Genomic DNA, 23,691 nt, shown 5'->3' with positions numbered 1-23,691 from the left:
GCACCCTATTCCCTATGTAGTGCACTACTTTTGACCAGGGCCCTATGGGAATATACAGAATATATTCTCTGTACACTGAGTGTACAAAACATTAGGAGCACCTCCCTAATATTGAGTTGGACACCGTTTTGCCCTCAGAACAGCTTCAATTCGTTGGGCATGGGCTACAAGGTGGCGAAAGCGTTCCACAGGGACGCTGGCCCATGTCGACTCCGATGCTTCCCACAGTTGTGACAAGTCGGCTGGATGTCCTTTGAGTGTGGCGGACTATTCTTCACACGCACGGGAAACTGTTCAGCATTAAAAACCCAGCAGTGTTGCAGTTCTTGACACACAAACCGGTGCGCCGGGCACCTACTACCACCTACTACCAAAGGCACTTAAATAACTTGTCTTGCCCATTCGCCCTCTGAATGGCACACACACACAATCCATGTCTCCATTGTCTCAAGGTTTAAAAATCCTTCTTTAATTAACCCGTCTCCCCTTCATCTACACTGATTGAAGTGGATTGAACAAGTGACATCAACAAGGGATCAAAGCTTTCACCGGGATTCACCTGGTCTGTCTAGGTCATGGAAAGAGCAGGGGTTCCTAAAATCCCTATATCGAGAACAGGGTGGCATTTGGGACGCAGGCCCACTGTTTGGTATGGCTGCCTATGTCTGTGTATAAGTTATGGTGTTGGTAGTTGACGCTCCAGATTCGAACTGCTTTGGAAACAGACAGTAGATATTGCCAGAGCAGTAGTGGTAAAACATTTCAGTAAATACAGTACAATGCAATGAGGATAATGAAATGCAGTTCATTTCAGTAGTGATTATAATAAGTACATATAGTCGTGTATACAGGTACACCACTACTGCTGTTATATTGTGTAATCTTCGGTCGATACATTTAATTAAATAAAAACATGATTATGAATGGCTAATAAATAAACAAAATGTACACAGATGATGGTTACACTATGTATTATCATTCCTCCCGTGTCCCTGCCCTGTTTGATGTTTTTATGTTTTAAAGATGGAAGTAGATGCGTGAGCTGGGGATGATGGGCTCAGGGTCCCTCTCCTCGTTAGAGACATCGTGTTGGCGAGACAGTGCGTCTGCCTTCTGGTTCTTGGATCCCGGGCGATGGGCTAGTGTGAAATCGAACCTGTTAAAAAAACAGAGCCCACCTAGCCTGGCGAGCGTTCAACCTCCTGGCTTCTTGAATGGAGACCAAGTTCTAATGGTCTGTCTAGATTACGAAAGGATAAGGTGCCCCCTCCAACCAGTGTCTCCACCCCTCAAGGGCCCACTTGACTACCAAGAGCTCCCGGTTGCCTACATCGTTGTTGCGTTCCGCTGGCGAGAACCGCCATGGTGAGAAAGGTGAATGGGTGCAGTTTCTTGCCCTCCTCGTTTCCGCTGTGAAAGAACCGTCCCTGCTCCGGTGTCCGAGGAGTCCACCTCTACCACAAAGGAAGGAGATAGGATCAGGATGAACGAGGATGGGTCAGAGGTGGAACGTCCGTTGAGCTCCACGAATGCCTTGTCAGCTTCGGGAGTCCAGCAAAAATGGGTCTGGGACTTGCGGGTTAGAACCGTGAGAGGCACTTCCACCACACCAAAGTTCCATATAAAACGGATGTAAAAAATTCACGGCTGTAAAAATTGTCAAACCCGAGGAACCACTGGACCTGCTTGAGTGAGGTGGGATGGGGCCAATCGGTGACCGCCTCAACCTTTATGGGGTCCATTTGGATGCCTGCAGTAGAGATAATGTGATCCAGGAAGGAAACTTGGGATACATAGAACTCACACTTCTCAATCTTGACATATAGTTGCCTCTGCAGGAGGCGTCTCAGGACTTGACGGACGTGCAGTATGTGTTCCGGAAGAGTTTTCAAGAAGATCAGGATGTCGTCAAGGTAAACAAAGACAAACTGATTCAACATATCCCTAAGGGTGTCATTGACCAATGCTTGAAAGACGGCCGGTGAGTTCGGTAATCCAAAGGGCATGACTAAATACAAATAGTGACCACTAGGGGTGTTAAAGGCAGTTTTCCACTCATCTCCCTCCCTGATTCTCACCAGATTGTAAGCCGAGTAACGATTCTTGATCGTAATCCGGTTCAGCCCTCTGTAATCGATGCAAGGACACAGGCCTCCATCCTTCTTACCCACGAAGAAGAAGCCTGCACCAGCTGGAGATGTAGAGGGGCAAATGAAACCTGCCTCCAGCGACTCCCAGATGTAATTGTCCATGACTGCTGCTTAAGGGGTCGAGAGGGAGTACAGACGGCCCCGGGGAGGTGTGGAGCCGGGCAGCTTTCTTTCTCACTGAAGGCCTCCCAGAGGGCGAAGTATTCGGGAGGGAGAGCGGGGAGAAGTCTTGGTCTTCAATGGATGCAGGAGGACACGGCGAGGCTCTTGGTGGGGGTCGAAGAAATTTAGTCTGGCAGTCCTTACCCCAGTCTAGTAGGTGTCCCATGGACCAGGAGACTAGGGGGTTATGTAGCGCTAGCCAGTGGTAACCCTAGCATAAGGGGGTTCTCATTTTGTGAATTATTGGTTGGTGAGCGGACCCCAAACCTCACAACCATAAAGGGCAATGGGTTCTATAACTGATTCAAGTGTTTTTTGCCAGATCCTAACTGGTATGTCAAATTTTATGTTCCTTTTGATGGCATAGAAGGCCCTTCTTGCCTTGTCTCTCAGCTTGTTCACAGCTTTGTGGAAGTTACCTGTGGCGCTGATGTTTAGGCCGAGGTATGTATCGTTTTTTGTGTGCCTCTCTCTCTCACACACACACACTATCTCTTTCTCTCTGCCTCTCTCTCTGCCTCTCTCTCTGCCTCTCTCTCTCTCTCTCTCTCTTACACTATCTCTTTCCTCCCATGCTATCTCTGCCTCTCTCTCTGCCTCTCTCTCTGCCCTTTCTCTCTTCTGCTTCCCCTCCCTATAGTCTTACTCTATTTGTGATGACTTAGACAAGTGGTATTTCTTGTCCATTATTGGACACTGTCTGAACTATTTCACCATTGTGCTGCATTTTTTAAACCTGTCCAGGTTTCCAACAAGTCTATGCCAGTGTGTGTGTGTACATGTGTGAGTGGGTGTGGTTGTATGTATCGGTCTCTCTGTGTATCGGTCTCTCTGTGTATCGGTCTCTCTCTCTTACCTGCTACACTCCTCAGTCCTCCTGGCACCGTCCTCCAATCCATTTTCAGCGTTTTTATCATCAGGGCTAATTTCTGTCTGTAATCTGATTAGTGGCTCTGAACAGCTTTAGCACTCTGCCTCCTGCCTCTCATCTCTCTCTCTTTCCCCCTCTCCCCCCCCCCCCCCCCCTCTCTCTCTCTCTCTCTCTCTCTCTCTCTCTCTCCCCCCCCCCCCCCCCTCTCTCTCTCTCTCTCTCTCTCTCTCTCTCTCTCTCTCTCTCTCTCTCTCTCTCTCTCTCTCTCTCTCTCTCTCTCTCTCTCTCTCTCTCTCTCTCTCTCTCTCTCTCTCTCTCTCTCTCTCTCCCCCTCCCCTCTCTCTCTCTCTCTCCCCCCCCCCCCCCCCCTCTCTCTCTCTCTCTCTCTCTCTCTCTCTCTCTCTCTTTCTCTCTTTCTCTCTCTCTCTCTCTCTCTTGCTTACACCTGTCTCTCTCTCTTACTCTCTCTTCTCTCTTTGTCTGTCCCTCTATCGGCGCTGATCTCCCTGGCTGAGCTCACACACACACGCACGCACACACACCGTGTCTGTCTGTCTTTCAGACTGCTGGTCTGAGCTGGCGATCCACTCAGTGTGGTCAGGCCTTAATGCTACTTGCCTCGCTGTGTGTGTGTTTGTCTGTGTAGTACATTACTGCCACAGTCTGTCAGTCTGTCTGCATCACTGCTGCTGTGACTGTCTGTAAGCACCGCTAGCTGTGGGACAACCTGGGACAACAGGGAGCCTGTCAGCAGCGTATGTTCTGTCCGTCTTCAGCCTCCCTACAAACATGTAGTTAGTAGGGAACCCACGGATCACTAATTATCTGAGCCATGTCAAATACAGTGTCGGTGGGCAAGGTAAGGGAAAGGAGGAGAAGGGGACTCTGGAGTGTGTGTGTGTGTGTGTGTGTGTGTGTGTGTGTGTGTGTGTGTGTGTGTGTGTGTGTGTGTGTGTGTGTGTGTGTGTGTGTGTGTGTGTGTGTGTGTGTGTGTGTGTGTGTGTGTGTGTGTGTGTGTGTGTGTGTGTGGGTGTGTGCAAGGGCTGCTACAGCTGCAGTAGCACCATTGAATAATGAATCAAGTATCTATTTGTCCATGTGGACTGAGGAAGTGTACCTGATGTTGTCTCTTTATTACCTTCTCCTCATCTGATACAAACGTCCCTAGTAGTCAACAGGTGCTTTATCCGTGGTACTTTATTACTGTATGCTGCAGATCATTATACCCCTCTCATCCATGCACTTCAGGGCTTGTATGTATCAAGCGTCTCAGGAGTGCTGATCCATTGAGATTTCCGCTAGGATCTGTTAGGTCTTTTATCTTATAGTGAATGGAGAGGGGGGGAACTGATCGTAGATCAACCCTCCTACTCTCTCATAGTCCTATCAGACTATGAAGGCTGATAGAGAGGGTGGTTTCCATGACTTTAACTGAGGATGGACACATGGTAAGTCTATTCGCTCTCGTGATTCCTGCCTGCCTTGAGACGAGGTGCAGTTTGTTTAACAGGGTCTATTTTTCACCTTGTGCCTCCCTCTGTGTATTTATAGAAAATCCCCTTCTTCACTGAGCTCACTTTTGACAGACAGTCTCCTAAGCTCGTCTTTGGCATGTCCTTTTCGCACGGCTGCCCGCGAACCAACTGGACATTGTCATGGGTGGACGACTGACCCTGTCTCTGATTTCGATGACCTGATTGACACATTCGCTCTCAGGCCACCACCCGTGACAACACCTGCACCCACCCATACATACTCGGGGCCGGCTCTAGCCTTTTGGAGGCCTGTCACGCAAAATAGTATCCCCCTGCCAAAAAGTCCCCCCCCCCCCCCCCCCCCCCGCGTCACAATGGGATTCGATAAGCTATTAGCGTCCGTTGCTATGTCAATGGTGTGACGGCCGAATGCGTCGATTGTTTGAGTTCATTACAGTCTAAATGACGTTATTTTCATCCCCCACTATGTAAACAAAGCCGATTTTCCACGACAATTTCATTGTTTAAACCAGTTTTGTTTAGCTAATTAGATGAAAACATGACTTCAAACGACCCCCCCCCCCACCCCCACCTCACAGCAGAACATTTTAGATGACAGTGGAGTTTGATAAAAAAAATAATAATCTTCAATTCGTGGACCTTGGTTGGAGAGCAAGGTAGCGGCAGTGTTATTAGATATTTTTTTTTTAAAAAGCTGTTGTTTCGCTCTCGTTTTCCAATGGTTATTGATTGATATTGAAGAAGTGAATACCTTATTTAGGCTGGAGTCTAGAGTTAGTATCTGTAGCTGGTGCTGGTTATCTACAGTGTGTAATTCCATCATGTTTCCATTTAGGTGATGATGACAACGTAATATGCTTTTTCGTCAGATTGCAATGGAAGATTGAGTCATTGTAAAATGCGGTGGATTCCTGTTTTTGGTCCACTCTGACACATTCTTGATATGTCTTTGTAATATTTATGTAATCAGTCCTTTTTTATCAAGTTAAGTCATTTGGCGAGTTTCACCACACTGTTTCACCACACTGTGTGACAGGAAGAATCTAACCAATTATTATACACAGAAGTAGGACATGTTTTTCTAACATATCTTGTCTGTCTGTTTCTCCAGGCTTTGGAACTGAGGCTCCAGTCAAATTCTGCACGTCAACCCCATTGCCAACAGAAACTCTAAGGTGAAGGAAACCATTTTGTATGCACTTTTCACTTGTCATATTCTAACATATACAAGTAGACCCATTTCACAGTCGCGTTGTGGCACGCACAATTATGCGTCAGAAAGAGAGTGTTTTTTTTTATCAAAGAAAGTGATTGAGCCAACATTAAACTTCAGATGAAAGTGAACAAACGTAAGGTCATTTGATCAGGTTGTTATTGCAAACATTACACATTGTAATCCTGAAGAACGTGCTTGTCGGCCTCATGTTGTTATATCTGCTACATCATCAAGATAGGGATAGACAAGGATAAGGGTAGGTTCTTCCGACTGGTTTAAAGACTAATTCAGACTGGTTTAAGACTAGGCTCCTGATGAGATACCCAGGCAGGCAGAGTACCTCCTCTATGAAACCAGAACAGTCCACAGTCCGGATACAACCCCCACTGGCACCACAAAAACACCGTTACCAACAACAGCACAAGGGAAACAAAATACTCCAGCTTTTAATGCTTACTGGGCAAAATTAGCCCAGTAAGCATTAAAAGCTGGACATGCTTGGAGCAGCTTATCCTAAGATACTTTGTTAAAATGGCAGAACAGAAGAACTGTAACACCTCCATTCAGTAGTCCCTCCCTCCTATCCTGATGGAATTAGTGTACTTCTGCAACTGACAGCTCATTTTCTGTACCCATTCAAAGCTAGTCTATGTCAATATTCTCCACTCTTTTCCAAAATTGTGCACTTGCACACTTCCTGAAATGGATTTAACAATGTTAAACATTCCTTCCTACCAATGCTCAAACCAATCTAATGTTATTCCATATATCATACTAAAGCAGTTGAACGTGGCATTTCATACTAAAGCAGTCAAACGTAATATATCATACTAAACGGGTCAAATCAAACTGTTGCGATCAAGACGTAGGATACTATACGCCCTATAATTCCTATTATATTGTACGACCGCTATTACATTGGTAGGCAAAGGTAATGTCACCTAACGTAAAGTAACACAATAAATGGAGTGGCACGGATTTTAGTAAAATATAACACGTTTTGCTCTGAGGCCAGTTTGGGGTGGAGAATCAGAGATGCATTAAGTAGAGCTACTACAATTGATTTCATTTGTGAATGATAGGATTTCTATGGTCATGTGGTCATTCATTCATGTTTCATAGAGTTGCAGTGTTTCACATCGGACCATTATGAGATCTTTTGATTGACAAGTAAGTGGGTCAGAATGTTTCATTGTGACGGCGGAGATGTTTAGAAGATACTTGCCTGGCTGTGTCCTTTTGATTGCTCTGGATGAAGCCACTAGGGCATGATCCTGATCGTTTCCTGGAGGTGTGCCATGTTAGGGTTAGGGGTTTAACCTAGTTCTTAGCTAGATCCCTCTTCCCTCACGGAAGTCGAAGTGTAACCGATGTGAAATGGCTAGCTAGTTAGCGGTGGCGCGCGCTAATAGCCTTTCAAACGGTGACGTCACTCGCTTTGAGACCTTGAAGTAGTGGTTCCCCTTGCTCTGCAAAAGCCGCGGCCTTTGTGGAGCGATGGGTAACGATGCTTCGTGGGTGACTGTTGTTGATGTGTGCAGAGGGTCCCTGGTTGGCGCCTGGGGCGAGGGGACGGACTAAAGTTAAAACTGTTACAGAAGCACAGTACAAAATTACCCGAACTGACCCTTGGGACTGACGGTATGTTTATCCACTTAAAGGCAGTGAATACAGTAATAGTAGTAGACATGACGGTGTCTTCGCAATCTTAAAATGGTTTCTCAACGTCAGCAACTTAGTGGCCTTGTGTGTTAGAGTGTCAGCTTTGAGATCGGAAGATTGGAGGTTCGATCCCAGCTCGGGTCGTACTCGAAGACTAAAAATGGTAATCTATGCTTGGCACTCAGCGTTAAGGAGTTGGATTAGGGGATAGAGCCTAGTGTGCTGTCCAGGGGGTGTACTTGTACACCAAGCTGCCTCGCGCTACAGAAACATGAGGTAGTATCATTTTTTTTTGTCATTTGACCAATATGTCCAATATGTGAGATGATATATCCAGTACGAATTTGTGCGGGCACCTCACTGAAGACTGGTATACAACGTATATACAGTACATCTTCAACAGCAATAGTCTCATGATAAGATGTTAGATTCTTTGGAACTCTTTTACTTTCAGCTTTCAGAAGGGCTTTTCCTTCAGGGACAAGACCGAGCTGGTCAAGAGTGCCACTGATATCGATGCCAATCTTCTGCCAGTCCTACCCAAGGGTGAGCTTCTTCCCAAACACAGACAGCATCCCAAATGGCACCCTATTCTATATGCAGTGCACTACTTTTCACATGTAGTAACCTATGTGTAGGGGATTTTGGGACGCACACATAGTTATTGCGATAGGAATAATGAACTAACTAACAGATTACTGTCGTGCCATGTCTTGTAATATTTTATATGTATTTTTTCCCAGTTTCAGAATTAAAGAAACATTTTGAAAGCGCTGTCTCGAGCGATTTAGAAATGAACAGGTATGTTTGCACATGTCAAAATCGTAATCCTTGACAACCCTCCATCTGTCCCTCCTTTTCATACATCCTTCAGTTCTCATCAACTCTCATAGCTACCTCAGACCGTTTCATGTTGTTACTGTGTAGGGCTGCAAAATTCTGGAAATTTCCGCCAACATTCCCAGGTTTTCCTTATGTCTTGCTTACTCCATTCTAATTCTGGGAATGTTCCAACTGAGATTTTTGGAAAACCTGGAATTGTGCAAACCTCTCCTGTATAAACAGGAGTCACTGTTGAGGACCTCTTTACTGAGGAATTGTGGTTGTTTTTCATGATTATGTTATATTTTGTTGGTGTATTTCCTATGCTCCTATGCTGCCTTGATTGTGTAATTGTTGTGTATTTGTTGAGATGCAGGGCGCCATTGCAAAAGAGACTTTAAATAATTTATTTTTTAATTGCAATATATGATATTATAATATATCTATATCCCCCTGTCTGTCTCTGCCTGGTATGAAGCAGGAAGGAAAGGATAGCCAGGCGCCTGGAGGGTATCGAGAGTGAGGCTCCTCTTGCCCTGATACCTAGCTGTACCGGCTTGGTGGCCAACCGCATGCTGGAGGAGGACCCGCCACGATACACCCGGGCCTCAGACCCCTGTGAGCCAATCATGGGTACATATACTGACCACACAAGGCAATGCAAGCCCTGTATGAAACATATACTGTAGACTTGGCCTACTGTACTTAGATTTTAAAGCTCCTCGTAAAGAAAAGTTGAAGCCTCATAATGTATGCTAGTGAGGGGGAATGCATACGACACCTAGACCCTTATTCAGAGCATGGGTTGTTAGGTTTGGATTATTTTGGGATGGAGAAAGATTATATTTGGGAGAGAGGCATGGTAGGTCTGCCTGTATATTTAACTGTGTGTCTGGAATTCTCCTGAATCCACAGTGAGACTATGCCATGTTTGAGACATTGTTGTGTTCATATGATTTAGGGTACGTCCCAAATGGCACCCTGTTCCCTATATAGTAGTGCCCATGCGGCTCTGGTCAAAAGTGGTGAACTATAAAGGGAACAGAGTGCCATTTTCGACACATCCTTACTGTGTGCTTGTCTCCCTCCTCGTTCCACAGTGAAATGTTACAGCAGAGAGCAGGTGGAGGTCCCACAGATGCCGGTGTCCTCCCCAGACAGACAGTCTAGGACCCGGGGCAGACCGGGGGACCATCCTGGACCGGCCGCCCACCCCCATGCAGAGCCTGTCCTATCCCCTTCCGGTGGCCCAGTGGACCCAGCCAGCCTCAGTTCCAAGGCCGAGCGGATCGCCCGCTACAAAGCAGAGCGCCGGCGCCAGCTCTCCGAGCGCTACGGCATCCTCTTGGATCAGGAGATAGACATGGACTACAGTCCTCGCTACTCGTGCTCACGTAGAGAGTCTGACGCCTCGAATAGAGGGGCCCCAGCGGTCACAGAGCGTAGGAGAGACAGAGATAGAGAAAGACAGGAGGTGGAGGAAGGAGGAGGAGGAGGGCGGGAGACTTCCCGCAGAACTCCCTACAGCTCTGGAGTGGGCAGGATCTACATGCAGGCTAACCCTGCTGAGCCTACTCCTGGCCACGCTCCTGCCCCAGGTCACGGTCCAGCCCCTGCAGGCCCGACCCATACTCAAGCCCCTCTGCCCACTCGGGAGAGGGCCGGCACCTTCTCAGAGCGGGAGAGGATGATGAACCTGGAGAACTACCAGCGGGCCCAGGAGAGGACGATGCCAGGTGGCCTCAGAGGAGCCAGTAACAGGCCCCATGATCATGCCCAGGCCCCCTCCATCCAGCAGCTCAGCCCTCCTCTATCCAGGGCCTCCTCCAGAGAATCCTGCAGCGTGGCGGCCATCCCCAGCTCCCCTCGTACGGCCCGCCGGGCCTCCCTGCCCTCCACACGCTACGGCATCTCCCCCGGGGACCTGTTCATCGAGCAGCAGGCTCAGGCCATCCTCAGCAGACAGGGGTGAGTTCAGATCGGCTTTGATGTCATACTGCACTCTGTCTCCAATGAGTTTGATCTCTGTGCTCAGGTTGCTTTCAGTATGAAATGGGTGCAGGTGCTGAGTACAAAAACAACGAATGTAAAGATATTGGCACAGTGATGAATGGTCCCACTGTCTCCGGGGTGGGAGCAATGGCTTGGGTAAAAAACAGGTTGCTTTCACCATTGACTGACCACTTTAAGGAGTAGTTGCAGTATTTTGTTGCCCTTGTGCTGTTGTTGGTAACGGTGTTTTTGTGGTGCCAGTGGGGGTTGTATCCGGACTGTGGACTGTTCTGGTTTCATAGAGGAGGTACTCTGCCTGCCTGGGTATCTCATCAGGAGCCGCAGAGGGGCTACAGGGTGTGTTTTTGTGGGGGTAAGGGGGCCATCTATGATGGGGGATTTGTTAAGTTGGTTGGGTTTCATAGCTTGCCCTGTAAGGGCAGACCCATAGAGTTAGATAGAGTGCTCATCGTTGCCTCTGAAAACAGGCTTTGTGCCAAGTGTGCCCTCTATCCAACTCCATGGCCAGAGCAGAGATGGTAGAGAAATAATCTTTTCTTGGCAGGTCAGGTGAGGCGAGCAGGGAGGTGACAATAATTATACCAGTGCCAGCTGTTATTGGGCAGTTTCCCATTGAAAATAAATCCTTTCTGTGTAAGTGGGCCTTAACTCTCTCGCATGAACATGCCAGAGATTATGGAGGAACCGTGAGCTCCCGCAGGAAAGCATGCTCACGCGAGAGAGGGAACGCCCACTTACAAAGACAGGAACCTTGAAAAAAACCTTGAAAAATGGGACATAACCACAGTATTATAGTAGTCCTAATGACCCAGCACCATTCTAAGCTATGTCGTCATCTTCACCATATTGGTCCTGTAGCCTGGCAGTGTTGTCTCAGAGTGACTGGTCTCTCCAGACAGACTCAGAAGATGATGCTGCTGGCACTCAGTCTGCCATCAGTTGGCCCTCCAGGTACTGTGGTAGGAACATACTGTAGGGGCAGACCTGGGTTCAAATACTTTTTGTAAATCTTTCAAATACTTTCCGCATTTGCTTTAACCTGCAGGTCATTGGGGTTTGTCATTTAGAGACTTTATTATTGGTTCTATTGCAACAGGCAAGTTCACTCAAGCACATATTTTAAATTATGTCTAATAGTATTTGAACCCAGGTCTGTGTACCGTATGGATGTGTGTGTGTAGACCCCAAAACATCTACCTAACACATCCTCCCAACAGACAACCTATATAATTTATATGATAATATATCCTGTATTATATATTACTATATAATCATAGTAATCATTCCCCTTTTGTCATCTCCAAGTTAACTGGTGTTTTCTAGTTCTCAGTGTGAGGTTTGGATTGCAGTTCTTTAACTCTCCTTCCCAACCCCCTCATTTTTCAAATTAACGTTTGGTCTTCTCATCCATTTGAATTATCCTAAAAACTTCTAAGGATGTTGTCTCTCAAATGTCACCAAGCCTCCTCACCAGGGAATCAGATGGAAACCCGGATGCACACAAGTAATAGAAGTGAATGCTTTGGTCACACGTTAGTTATTGGTCAGAAATGTAGTATACAGTAGTAGGACAAGCACACCCTGTGCTTCCAGTTACAGTGTAGGGTGCTAGATGCAACTGACATTGTGAGGGTGAGAGAGCGAGAAAGGATGGAGGACGCTTGCCTTAAAGCGCTAGGCATCTTGCTATGACATGCATTATCTGAATTAGGCCCCACAGGATATCTCTCCCTAATTTCTGAATTACACTTGTAACGTGGTCAGTAGGCCACAGTAACCTATGCTTCAAAGGGGAGGGGCAGGTAGCCCATGTGAGTGGAGTCCTGCTCATCGCTCATGGAGCAGTTACGCACTGCTGCTGTGGCCATGTCCTTTCCTACAGCTTTGCAAAAAAAAAACTGCTGAGCTCACAATAAAAAAAACTGCTGGTCCAAATTCGCTCCATTCATTAAAATCACAATTTAACCAACACCCATCTATTTTTGTGACTACCTGGACCTACCAATTGGGTTTTTAAGTATTGAAACCGACACGTAAGGATTTGACTTAAAAGTATTTGAATAAACATGAAAAGGTGAATGTAAGAAGCGAACATCATTTCAAATAGGCTACGTGTCATATTACACAGCATATAAACACTCTAAAAAGGTCAGGAGCCAGACAGGGATCCTAAGAAGGGAATTATTTTGGCTATATTATTTATATTATTTCAAGGCTATAGCCTACAAAGAAATACATTGCGAAGCATTTACAAGTACAAGACAATAGGCTGGTAGGGACATAAAGCACCATACTAAGCATCTCCAATCCAAAATTAAATCTAGAATCAGCTTCCTATTTCGTAATAAAGCCTCCTTCACTCATGCTGCCAAACATACCCTCGTAAAACTGACTATCCTGCCGATCCTTGACTTCGGCGATGTCATTTACAAAATAGCCTCCAACACTCTACTCAGCAAATTGGATGCAGTCTATCACAGTGCCATCCGTTTTGTCACCAAAGCCCCATATACTACCCACCACTGCGACCTGTATGCTCTCGTTGGCTGGTCCTCGCTACCTATTCGTCGGCAAACCCACTGGCTCCAGGTCATCTATAAGTCTTTGCTAGGTAAAGCCCCGCCTTATCTCAGCTCACTGGTCACCATAGCAGCACCCACCTGTAGCACACGCTCCAGCAGGTATATTTCACTGGTCATCCCCAAAGCCAACACTTACTTTGGCCGCCTTTCCTTCCAGTTCTCTGCTGCCAATGACTGGAACGAATTGCAAAAAATCACTGAAGTTGGAGACGTATTAGTTGGAGACTTATATCTCCCTCACTAACTTCAAGCATCGGTTGTCAGAGCAGCTTACTGATCGCTGCAGCTGTACACTGCCCATCTGTAAATAGCCCATCCAACCAACTACCTACCTCATCCCCATATTTGAAAAATATATAATTCTGCTCTTTTGCACACCAGTATTTCTACTTGCACATCCTCATCTGCACATCTATCACTCCAGTGTTAATTTCTAAATTGTAATTACTTCGCCACTATGGCCTATTTATTGGGGGCGGCAGCGTAGCCTAGTGGTTAGAGCGTTGGACTAGTAATAGAACGGTTGCTTGATCAAATCCCCGAGCTGACAAGGTACAAATCTGTCATTCGCCCCCTGAACAAGGCACTGTTCCTAGGCCATCAATGAAAATAAGAATTTGAATTTGTTCTTAACTGACTTGCCTAGTTAAATAAAGGTAAAATAAAAAATAAATAAAATTGCCTTACTTCATTTGCACACACTGTATACAGATTTTCTATTGTGTTATTGACTGTACCTTTGTTTATTCCATGTGTAACTCTGTGTTGTTGTTTTTTTGTCGCACTGCTTTGCTTTATCTAGGCCAGGTCGCAGTTGTAAATGAGAACGTGTTCTCAACTAGCTTACCTGGTTAAATAAAGGTGAAATAAATAAATAAATAAAAAACGCTCAGCATTTAAACCACATTTTGTTGTATTAAATCATTAGAGTCTATAAATTGCGCATATAGGCTGTGACTTACTTAGAATTCAATACAAATTCAATGAAAAAGGACTTATTAGTGCCTTTGAATTTATTTTTAGAAACACAAGTTTTGCCAGTCTTTTGCTTCAGGCTCATGCGATGGTGCCTGGAGAACAGGTGTTGTGCCGAAACCCCAGGTGTTGTGCCCCCCCCCCGCGTGAACGCGCACGCACTCAATTCTTCATTGCTGCGACTTGCTTGCTAGTTGAGATTTCTGATAACGTTTGGCTGCAATTCATTAAAAAAATTATGTCGTTTTGATCGCGGGGGAGGCACTAGTAATGTCTGCAGTTTACAGTTTAGCTATTTGTTTCAAGTGTATTAGTCTATAAATAAATCTCTTTGCCAAAATGATTCATCATCTCTCCCATGTCTTATTCGACTAGTAGTTGTTCTGAAATGTTTATCGCTTGCCTACATTTTACTCCCTCCTCTATGTTTAATACAACACACAAATACAATAATTACTAATTTCGGTTGCCTATCCTGACGCGAAGTTTGTTCTATAGAAAGTATTTGACTCTGATGTGTGCCACAGAAAGTATTTGATTCTAACCACAAAATTAAGGAAATTAGAGGGGGGTGGAGGGGGATTGGCAAGGCTATTTTCTTGCCTGCCGAAATCCCCCCCACGCAGACATAATCCTCCAATGATGGGATGGTTTTCATACAGGATTGGTGGAACCATCGTGGGCAGCGGTCACAACCAATCTGAAATTTATGAGGATTTAAAAAAATATATTTAAAACATTAAATACATTTTCTTGAATTACAATTATTTCATTATCAGACAAAGCGGATGATACTACCTCTAAAAATATTACTGCTTATACAAATTCGTACTCCTAAAAATGTGCCTTTTAGAAGTGAACAACCAATTACCCAGTTAGTGTCTTCCTTATTATTGTCCACCTCCCCACAGAAGTGGCACAGTTGGCTCGTGTCATCTAGCAAAACATAAATGGCAAGTAGTCTATACATCTTTACATGTATATGGATATGCAAGGATATGCATATTATTGGTACCATTTGAAAGGATACACTTTGTAGTTTATGGAAATGTGAAAGGAATGTGGTAGAGTACAACACAATAGATCTGGTAAAAGATAATACAAAGAAAAAACCAACCGTTCTTTTGTATTTTATTTGTACCATCGTCTTTGAAATGCAAGAGAAAGGCCATAATGTATTATTCCAGCCCAGGTGCAATTTTGATTTTGGCCACTAGATGGCATCAGTGTATGTGCAACGTTTTTGACTGATCCAATGAACCATTCTATTTCTGTTCAAAATTTTGTATGAAGACTACCCAAATGTGCCTAATTTGTTTATTAATAACTTTTCATATTCAAAATTGTGCACTCTCCTCAAACAATAGCATGGTATTCTTTCACTGTAATAGCTACTGTAAATTGGAAAGTGCAGTTAGATTAACAAGAATTTAAGCTTTCTGCCAATATCAGATATGTCTATGTCCTGGGAAATGTTCTTGTTACTTACAACCTCATGCTAATCGCATTAGCCTACATTAGCTCAACCGTCCCGTGGAAGGGACACCGATCTTTAGAAATTGAGGAGAGTGACATCCATTTCTTCTCTCATGATGATAACATCTTTGTCCGTATTTGAAAAAACAATCGACTCCTCCTTCAGAACACATTCAGCAAACTGGGGAAAAAGTTTGATGGGCATTTCAGTTTTTCCCAACAAAATGATGTTACACTTAAGATTCAAATTCGCAAGTATATAACGATACAGCTATAATATAATTTGACAGTTCTCTTTTGCCTTTAGTCTACTTTTAGTATACTTTCAGTAGGTTAATTGTACATTACTTATACTCTCTTACTCTCTATACTTACTTTCAAGGCAAAGACCCCACAAGAAGTAGCATCTTGTTGGCATGGGTGAGGAATTACCACACCCACCTGGAGTGTGGGTGTGGCATGGGTGAGGAAGGGTACCACACGCCCATCTGGAGATATTACACCCCTTCTCTCTCAGGAATGATCTGAACATGTATGTTAATAAAAGTACAGCATTTTGAAACACTATTCATTACAATATAGAGATTAATAACAGAGGGGAATCTGAGAATGCAGGGATTAAAGTAGTCAAATCTGGAGCTGACAAGGGCTGGAATGTAAATGACATGTGATCATCTGGGATTATCTGACATCTGAGAACGGGCAGGCATTCCCTCGGATGAAGAGCATCTCTGTCTTGCTGATTATATGCTGTCATCCAGGTGGAAATGTCACCTGCATATCGGATGTAGGAAAAGAGATAAGAGATAAGTTGAGTGTCCTGTGAATATGTTTATGTATATAGTGCGTGCCTGTCCCTTCAAGTGTTATCTGGTCCTTTGAGATTATTTTGTTGTTGGAATTGGACTGCGTACGGCAGGGTTAGGGTTACGGTGCCTTCATGGGGTGTGAACACTTTCTTTTTCCCCACATGTTGTTACAAAGTGGGATTTAAAATGGATTTGTCATTTTTTGACAACAACCTACACAAAAAAATACTCTGTCAAAGTGGACAAAAAAATTATTTGTCAAATATTAATGAAAAATAAAACACTATTTATATATATATATTTGTACCTAATTAGTTATTTTTAAACTTTGCCATGAAATGAGCAGCAGCAGTACAGAACCATTGCTAGACTGGCACATTAGACATTAGACAGATCCCAATGGTGGAACAAACTCCCTCACGACGCCAGGTCAGCGGAGTCAATCACCACCTTCCGGAGACACCTGAAACCCCACCTCTTTAAGGAATACCTAGGATAGGATAAAGTAATCCTTCTAACCCCCCCCTCCCCCCTTAAAAGAGTTAGATGCACTATTGTAAAGTGGTTGTTCCACTGGATATCATAAGGTGAATGCACCAATTTGTAAGTCGCTCTGGATAAGAGCGTCTGCTAAATGACTTAAATGTAAATGTAATGTATTGTACATGTGTATGTGTATATATATCTTGGTATATATATATATATTTTATTTTAATATCTATTATTATTATCATTATTGTGTTTGAGGGGTGGGGGGTGGGGGGAGGTTGATGGGGGGGTGGAGGTGCTGGGGGTGTCCTATTGAGGGTGAAAGGAGCTATTGGGGAGAGGATTCTTCATGGAGGCACATTCAGTCATAGTTTTGTTTATTATATTATTATATATTTATTTATTTATTATTTGTTTCTATTATTATAACCGTTTACTGTGATTATGGATATGCACTCATGTTGACTTGTATATTTGAACTTTCTTTTTCGCCCAGAGTATACATTTTAGATTTATTATTGTTATTGTTATTTTATTATTACTGCTGTACCTACATTCTTAAAAATTAAAACAGAAAAGTGTATTTTTTTTAAAGGAAAAGCCATAAGAGGGAAAAACACAATGGGATGGGGGATTGAGAGATGGGTAGAGAGAATAGTAGAGGGCTCTGAAAACTATTATTGCTGAAATAACCACTTCCTCACACAACACAATGCCGGTTTTCAGTTGCGGCTGAACAGTTTGTTTGTGTGTTTAACTCTGCCTGTAAACACGCTGGATGATTCAGAATCCATTGAAGAGCTTGAGCGATTCATTGACGAGAGATACTTACGAACTCAAAGAAACATGTCGCTGGTTTCGGAGGATTCAAGCATTGTTAAAGACAACCAACCCAATCAGCAAAACAAACCAAAACCAGGTTGGCCAATAGGGATCAACGATGGAACCAAACCATCCCCTAGTAAGAGGGCGCGTGTGGCGAGTGGGGAGAGGTTTACTGATATGGATGTGGACTTGTTAAAATCCATCACTGAAAGGCTTGCCAAACTTGATCTCTTGGATATATTACAAGATGACATCAATGCATTATGTGCCAGTCTAGAATTCAGCCAACGTCAGATTGATGATCTAAGGAAAGACGGCGCTGAAAGGTACTGTAGACTCTATTCATAGCAAGGTGGAGGTAGTGCAAAGGGAGAACAAACAACTTATTAACGAAACCTTGCTTGATGTACAGTGTCGATCAATGCGGAACAATCTAATATTTTCAGGGATACCGGAGAATGACAACAGCAGAGGCTGTGAGGACACAGTCCGAGACTTTATGTCAACTTAACTAAAACTGCCCACTGATGTTGTGCGTAATGCCACTTTCTCCAGAGTCCATAGAATAGGTAAGGCCTCTGGAAATAGGCCACGGCTATTATTGCATGTTTTGACAAATTTAAGCAAAAGGAAATGACGAATAACATGGGCAGAGAACTCAGAAACACTGATTTTGGAATGAATGATCACTTCCCCACCGAGATCAATGAAAGGAGAAAAATGGTGGTGGATAAACTTTATATCAACGGGCAATTGTATCAGGACTCTAGAGTAACTCCCTGGCTATCTTAATTCAATGTTCAAATGTGAGTTTGTGTGTTGTAGTGTATCATGACAACTTCAACGAATACATGCTCTATTGATCTCCACTTGATAAGGAAAGGGCTGCATATAGCTCAGGTTAATGTATGTAGCCTTCTTAACAAAATACATGAGGTTTTTAACTTGGTCAACATAGATAATATTCATATTTTAGCTTTGACGGAAACACATTTAGATGCATCTGTAAATGATGGGCAAATTAACATTCAAGGATATAGTCTACTGAGAAGAGACAGGAATAGGAATGGTGGGGCTGTAGCACTGTACATTCAGAATCATATACCTTTTAAGAGGAGGGATGACCTTAATGTATGTCAAATAGAGGCACTATGGGCTCAAGTACATCTGCCTCACCAGGCACCCATATTGGTAGGATGTGGGTATAGACCTCCTAGCTCTAAGGTGTCCTATCTGGATGACTTATGTACTGGGTTTGACCAGGCCACAGATAGCAACAGAGATGTATTTATCTTGGGTGATTTTAATATAAATTGGAAGGATCACAATAATTCGAATAGAACAAAATTGATGAGATATGCCAAGAACTGTGGTTTGAAACAAATGGTTAATGATACTACTAGATCTTCAATTAAGTTGGGTCATCGTTCAGACACATGCATTGATCTGATTTTCTGTAATATACCATTGCAATGCTTAAAGCCAGATCAATGCCAGTGGGCTGGACAGACCATAATATTGTGACCATAACCATGAACACCAAGGTTCAAAAGAAACCCCCTAGGATTGTGGTCAAGAGACATTTTAAAACATTTAATCATGAGTTATTTCTAAATGATTTGGCTGCTGTAACCTGAGAGCTGATTTATCTAGAGGATGATTTAAATCACGCTACAGAATGTTTTATTGATTTGCTCACTGAGGTAATGGACCATCATGCCCCAGTAAGAAAGAGTACAGTTGGTGCTCGTCCATCTCCATGGATTAATGATGAACTGGGTGAGGCTTTTTCTAAAAGAAATATGGCAAAAGTCTTAGCAGCTAAGTCAAAATTAGAAATTGATGAACAGAATTATAGAACATTACGTAATTATGCAGTTAAATTGAATCGAAATAAAAAAAAGTTATTTTACAACAATGATTTTATTGATTGTAAAAATTATTCTAAAAAGGTGTGGAACACAGTTAAGGGCTTACTTGGTACATCTATCTCATCAAGCCCATCTAGTGTGAAGGTTGACGGGAGAATAATAACAAAACCAGTTGATATTGCCAATCATTTTGCAGATTTTTTTTACAAAGAAAATTAAATTACTCAGCAACAATGTAAACATACATTCTTCCAAACAAGCTATTGTCCAATGGATTGATGATCATATTATGAGCAACAAGATCTGCTCTTTTATTCTGCAAACGGTGTCAGTGGAGGAGGTGTTAAACCTATTGAAGTCATTACCTGATGGTAAATCTACAGGTTATGGTCTTATGGACAATTTTTTGCTTCACTGTGCTGCTCCCCAGATTGCAGCTCCACTGAGATACATATTTAATTGGTCACTGGAAAAGGGGATGTTTGCAAATGTATGGAAGCATGCAAAACTGTGTCCTATTCCGAAAGACTGCAAAGAACCCATTACTCCTGCCAGTAGTCGACCAATTAGTCTACTCCCTACACTCAGTAAGATATTGGAGGGTATTGTGAGTAGACAAATATGGGAGTACATGGAAAATAATGATCTGATTACAGCCAATCAGCATGCTTATCGCAAAAACCATTCCACTACCACTGCATTGGTTGACATGACTGACCAGTGGCTCAATGCTATGGATAATGGCAAGTTTGTGGGTGTACTATTTTTAGATTTCACTGCAGAATTTGATTTAGTGGATCATGAAATAATTTTGACCAAATTAATGCATTATGGTTTTAAGGAGGTAGCATTGAATTGAGTACAGTCATATCTAACTGACAGGAAACAGTCCACCTATATCAAGGGTTCATTTTCTTCCCCTCGTGTTAAACTGTGGAATACCGCAGGGCAGCTGCCTTGGGCCACTTCTTTATTTAATATATACCAACGACCTTCCCTATGCCTTAGTTGAAACTCAAGCTACTATATTTGCAGATGATACTACAATTTATGCAGCAAGACAATCGGTTCAACAGGTACAGCAGGCTTTACAAGGACATTTGCAGAATATCAGGGAGTGTGTTTGCCAAAACCAACTTGTTTTAAACACCAAGAAAACCAAAGTTATGTTGGTCTGTTCCACTAGGAAAAGGCCAAAACAGCATGGGATACAATTAAGTATGGGAGGAGTACAAATTGAAGAAGTGGCAGAAACCAAACTATTGGGAGTGCAGTTGGACAACTGCTTATCATGGTCGTCTCAAATAACTAATCTATGTAAAAAAATAAATAAAACAGCATGCATAATCAGAAGGATAGCTAAATATTTACCAGGAAAAATTATTCAGCAAATAACACAAGCATTAATTGAGAGTCAGGTGAACTACTGTTCTGTGGTCTGGGGAAATGCATCATCAAGTGAAGTTAGGAGGCTGCAGAATGCACAGAACAAAGCAGCAAGGATTGTTTTAAGGTGGAGGTATGGTTCTTCTGTTGCAGTCATGCGCAGTGTTCTTGGTTGGTCATCAATCGACAAGATAATTGAAAAAAATATGCTTCTTTTATTTCATAATATACATCATTTAAAACGGCCAAGTTCTATTCACAACGGTTTTCAGTTTGTAAGAGACAGACATTCAGTAAATACTAGGAATAGATTGTCCACCATCTATGTGTTATCCAGACAGAAAAGAGAAATAGGCAAAATAACATTTTGATTTAGAGCAATAAAGAAATTGAATAAATTAACTGAGCAAACCAGAAACCTTTCAATATATACATTTAAACATTATTTTAAAACGATTTAAATATAATACATAGAAATGTTGTGGGACTATAGTAGATGAAGAATTAATATTTTTTTAGATTGAGTATTTATTGGGTCATTATGTTAGTATATTATGTATGTTTGTAATAGTGTGTTATATGTGAAAATGTGTTCGTATTATAAATTGTATTTTAATGTTTAAGGACTCTTGGAAGATTAGTTCAAATGGGGACTAAAAGAGATCCAAATAAAATAAAATCCTTTTGTGACAAGAGTCTAATACTTCCTGTGGCACACATCAGAGGACATGATAGGTCACCAAAAATTATTCAGAAGTGTGCCAGGCCTTGCAGTCCCAAGACAGAAGGGAGGGAAGCAAGAAAATAGCCTTGCCGAAATACTCCCCACCTTCTAATTTCCTTAATTTTGTGGCTAGAATCAAATACTTTCTGTGGCACACATCAGAGTCAAATACTTTCTATGGAACAAACGTCATATAAGGATAGGCAACCGAAATGAATAATGAATGTATGTGTGTTGTATTAAACATAGAGGAGGGAGTAAAATGTAGGCAAGCGATAAACATTTCAGAACAACTACTAGTCGAATAAGACACGGGAGAGATGATGAATTTTGGCAAAGAGATGTATTTATAGACTAATACACTTGAAACAAATAGCCAAACCGAAAACTGCAGACATTACTAGTGCCTCCCCCACTATCAAAACAACATAAAAAATCAAATGAAACGCAGCCTAATGTGATCAGAAATCTCAACTAGCAAGCAAGTCGCAGCAATGAAGAATTGAGTGCGTGCGCGTTCACGCTAAGGAGGGGGGGATTCTGGCAGGGAGGAGCTTTTCGGCACAACACCGGCCAGCAGCAGAGAATATCCTCTCCACACTTGCAAAGCCATTTGGGATGCTAAACATCCTTTTGGCCACTCTTGCCAGGCTGGGCAGAGATGCAGAGTTGTTTTTTTATTTTTCTATAGGTAGATCTAATGGTTTTTAAGCAAAATAACCCAATCAAAACAGAAAGCTCCTTGAACGTGGGAACATGCCAGACCTATAGGGCCAAAGTCAATTATGGCCTATTGTATAAAGATTATAGAACAAAAATGAATAAAACGTTTAAGAGATCAGTTTTTTTGTTTATAAATACTTTGCTACAATGACACACTTAATTAGCCACCCACCTCGTTGCTTTCTTTTTGCATGTGCACATAATAAGTAGGTTACACCATCATGCTTTCGGGATAAGTGTCTTTTTAGATTCCACAATGATTCTTTAGTTGTGGACATTACATCACAGCACTCCCTCTCTTGCTCTTGGTCCTCATCTTTGTAAGTCACCTCGATTTAGCGCCTGTGTGTTTTATATCAGATTCTTTATGAAAATATTTAGCGAACTCCATGACAGTAGCTTAAGCAAGGGGCTATAGCAGCTCCCAAGTGGACTACAAATGCATGCTGGGCCGGGCATGCCCTGAGCTCATGAAGTCAGCACTACTGGAACGAAATTGGGTGGGCGAGAAGGCCAACGCTCCAGCCTTTGGGAATCTTGCTCCAAGCGCCAGTCAAATTGAGCACGCTCTGCTCCTCGCTCCACTCCAGCTCTGCTCCGCTCACATACTCTGTAGCCCACACACACACACACCCACTGGCAAATATTTACAGCTGGCAGGCAGATGCTGGAATAAGTTTCTGAGCGACAGAGTGAGAGCTTTGCATAAATGCTTTGTTGCGATTTTTGTAGCATCCCCCCCAAAAAATGCCTGGAATGTAAAATAACGTTATTCACCAGTTCCCATGCTTTTACAATAACGGTTCTGTTCCGGAATAGTATAGATGACTTTTGTTTTCGGTTCGGGTTATGTCCCTCAAAATACTTACATTTTCGGTTCTGTTCCCCTGAACCCTCAGGGGAATTCTCTGTATGTACTATGTTGTATGTATATATCTATGTACATACTGTATATTCAATTCATAATGACAGTGTGACACAGTTCAAGCAGATTCTACCTGTGTCGGAAATGGCACCCTATTCCCTATGTAGTGTACTACTTTTGACCAGGACCAAAGGGCTCTGGTCAAAAGTAATGCACTATATTGGGAATAGGGTGCTTTTTGGGACATATACTATGTGTGCCCTGAGTTTGATAGGCAGGGGAGTTGGGCTGTATGTGAGTGAGTACTGAGTACTGTAGGTGTTGGGCTGTGAACATTAGTCAGATGCTCGGTCTAACTCAGCCTTTGTGGCCATGTCCACTGAGTCAGAAAATGCCAGCTGAGTGAGTATGTCTACACTCATATATGTCGCCCACTCACTGAGACACAGTCAGAATTACCGTGAAATGACGTGACTGTGTAAACCTGAAAACAAACCCTTGTAATTCATGTTGACAAGAGTCAGCTGGGTATTGGGGAATTGTGAATTGCTGCTCACGGCATTTCAGCTAATCA

General features: G+C 43.1%; 1 protein-coding gene across 15 annotated transcripts in view; it reads left to right on the top strand.

Annotated features, from left to right (window-relative positions):
* LOC139559486 (supervillin-like) overlaps window positions 1-23,691 on the top strand; it is a 76,618-nt gene that overhangs the window by 15,050 nt on the left and 37,877 nt on the right. For 14 of the 15 annotated variants that reach the window (XR_011671778.1, XR_011671777.1, XM_071375516.1 and 11 more), the window contains 5 exons: window positions 5,791-5,854; window positions 8,012-8,103; window positions 8,301-8,358; window positions 8,858-9,012; window positions 9,480-10,347. Coding sequence is in view for 13 of the 15 variants with exons in the window: in XM_071375516.1 (XP_071231617.1) it covers window positions 8,351-8,358; window positions 8,858-9,012; window positions 9,480-10,347 (1,031 nt within the window). In the remaining 2 variants the exon portion in view is untranslated. The remainder of the gene's footprint in view (window positions 1-5,790; window positions 5,855-8,011; window positions 8,104-8,300; window positions 8,359-8,857; window positions 9,013-9,479; window positions 10,348-23,691) is intronic. The other variant, XM_071375512.1, reaches the window with a different exon arrangement.

Source organism: Salvelinus alpinus, chromosome 30 (assembly GCF_045679555.1).
Source record: "Salvelinus alpinus chromosome 30, SLU_Salpinus.1, whole genome shotgun sequence".
In the NCBI taxonomy this organism is placed as follows: domain Eukaryota; kingdom Metazoa; phylum Chordata; class Actinopteri; order Salmoniformes; family Salmonidae; genus Salvelinus; species Salvelinus alpinus.
The sequence above is the reverse complement of the archived record's forward strand: the minus strand, read 5'-3'. Positions and strand labels throughout refer to the sequence as shown.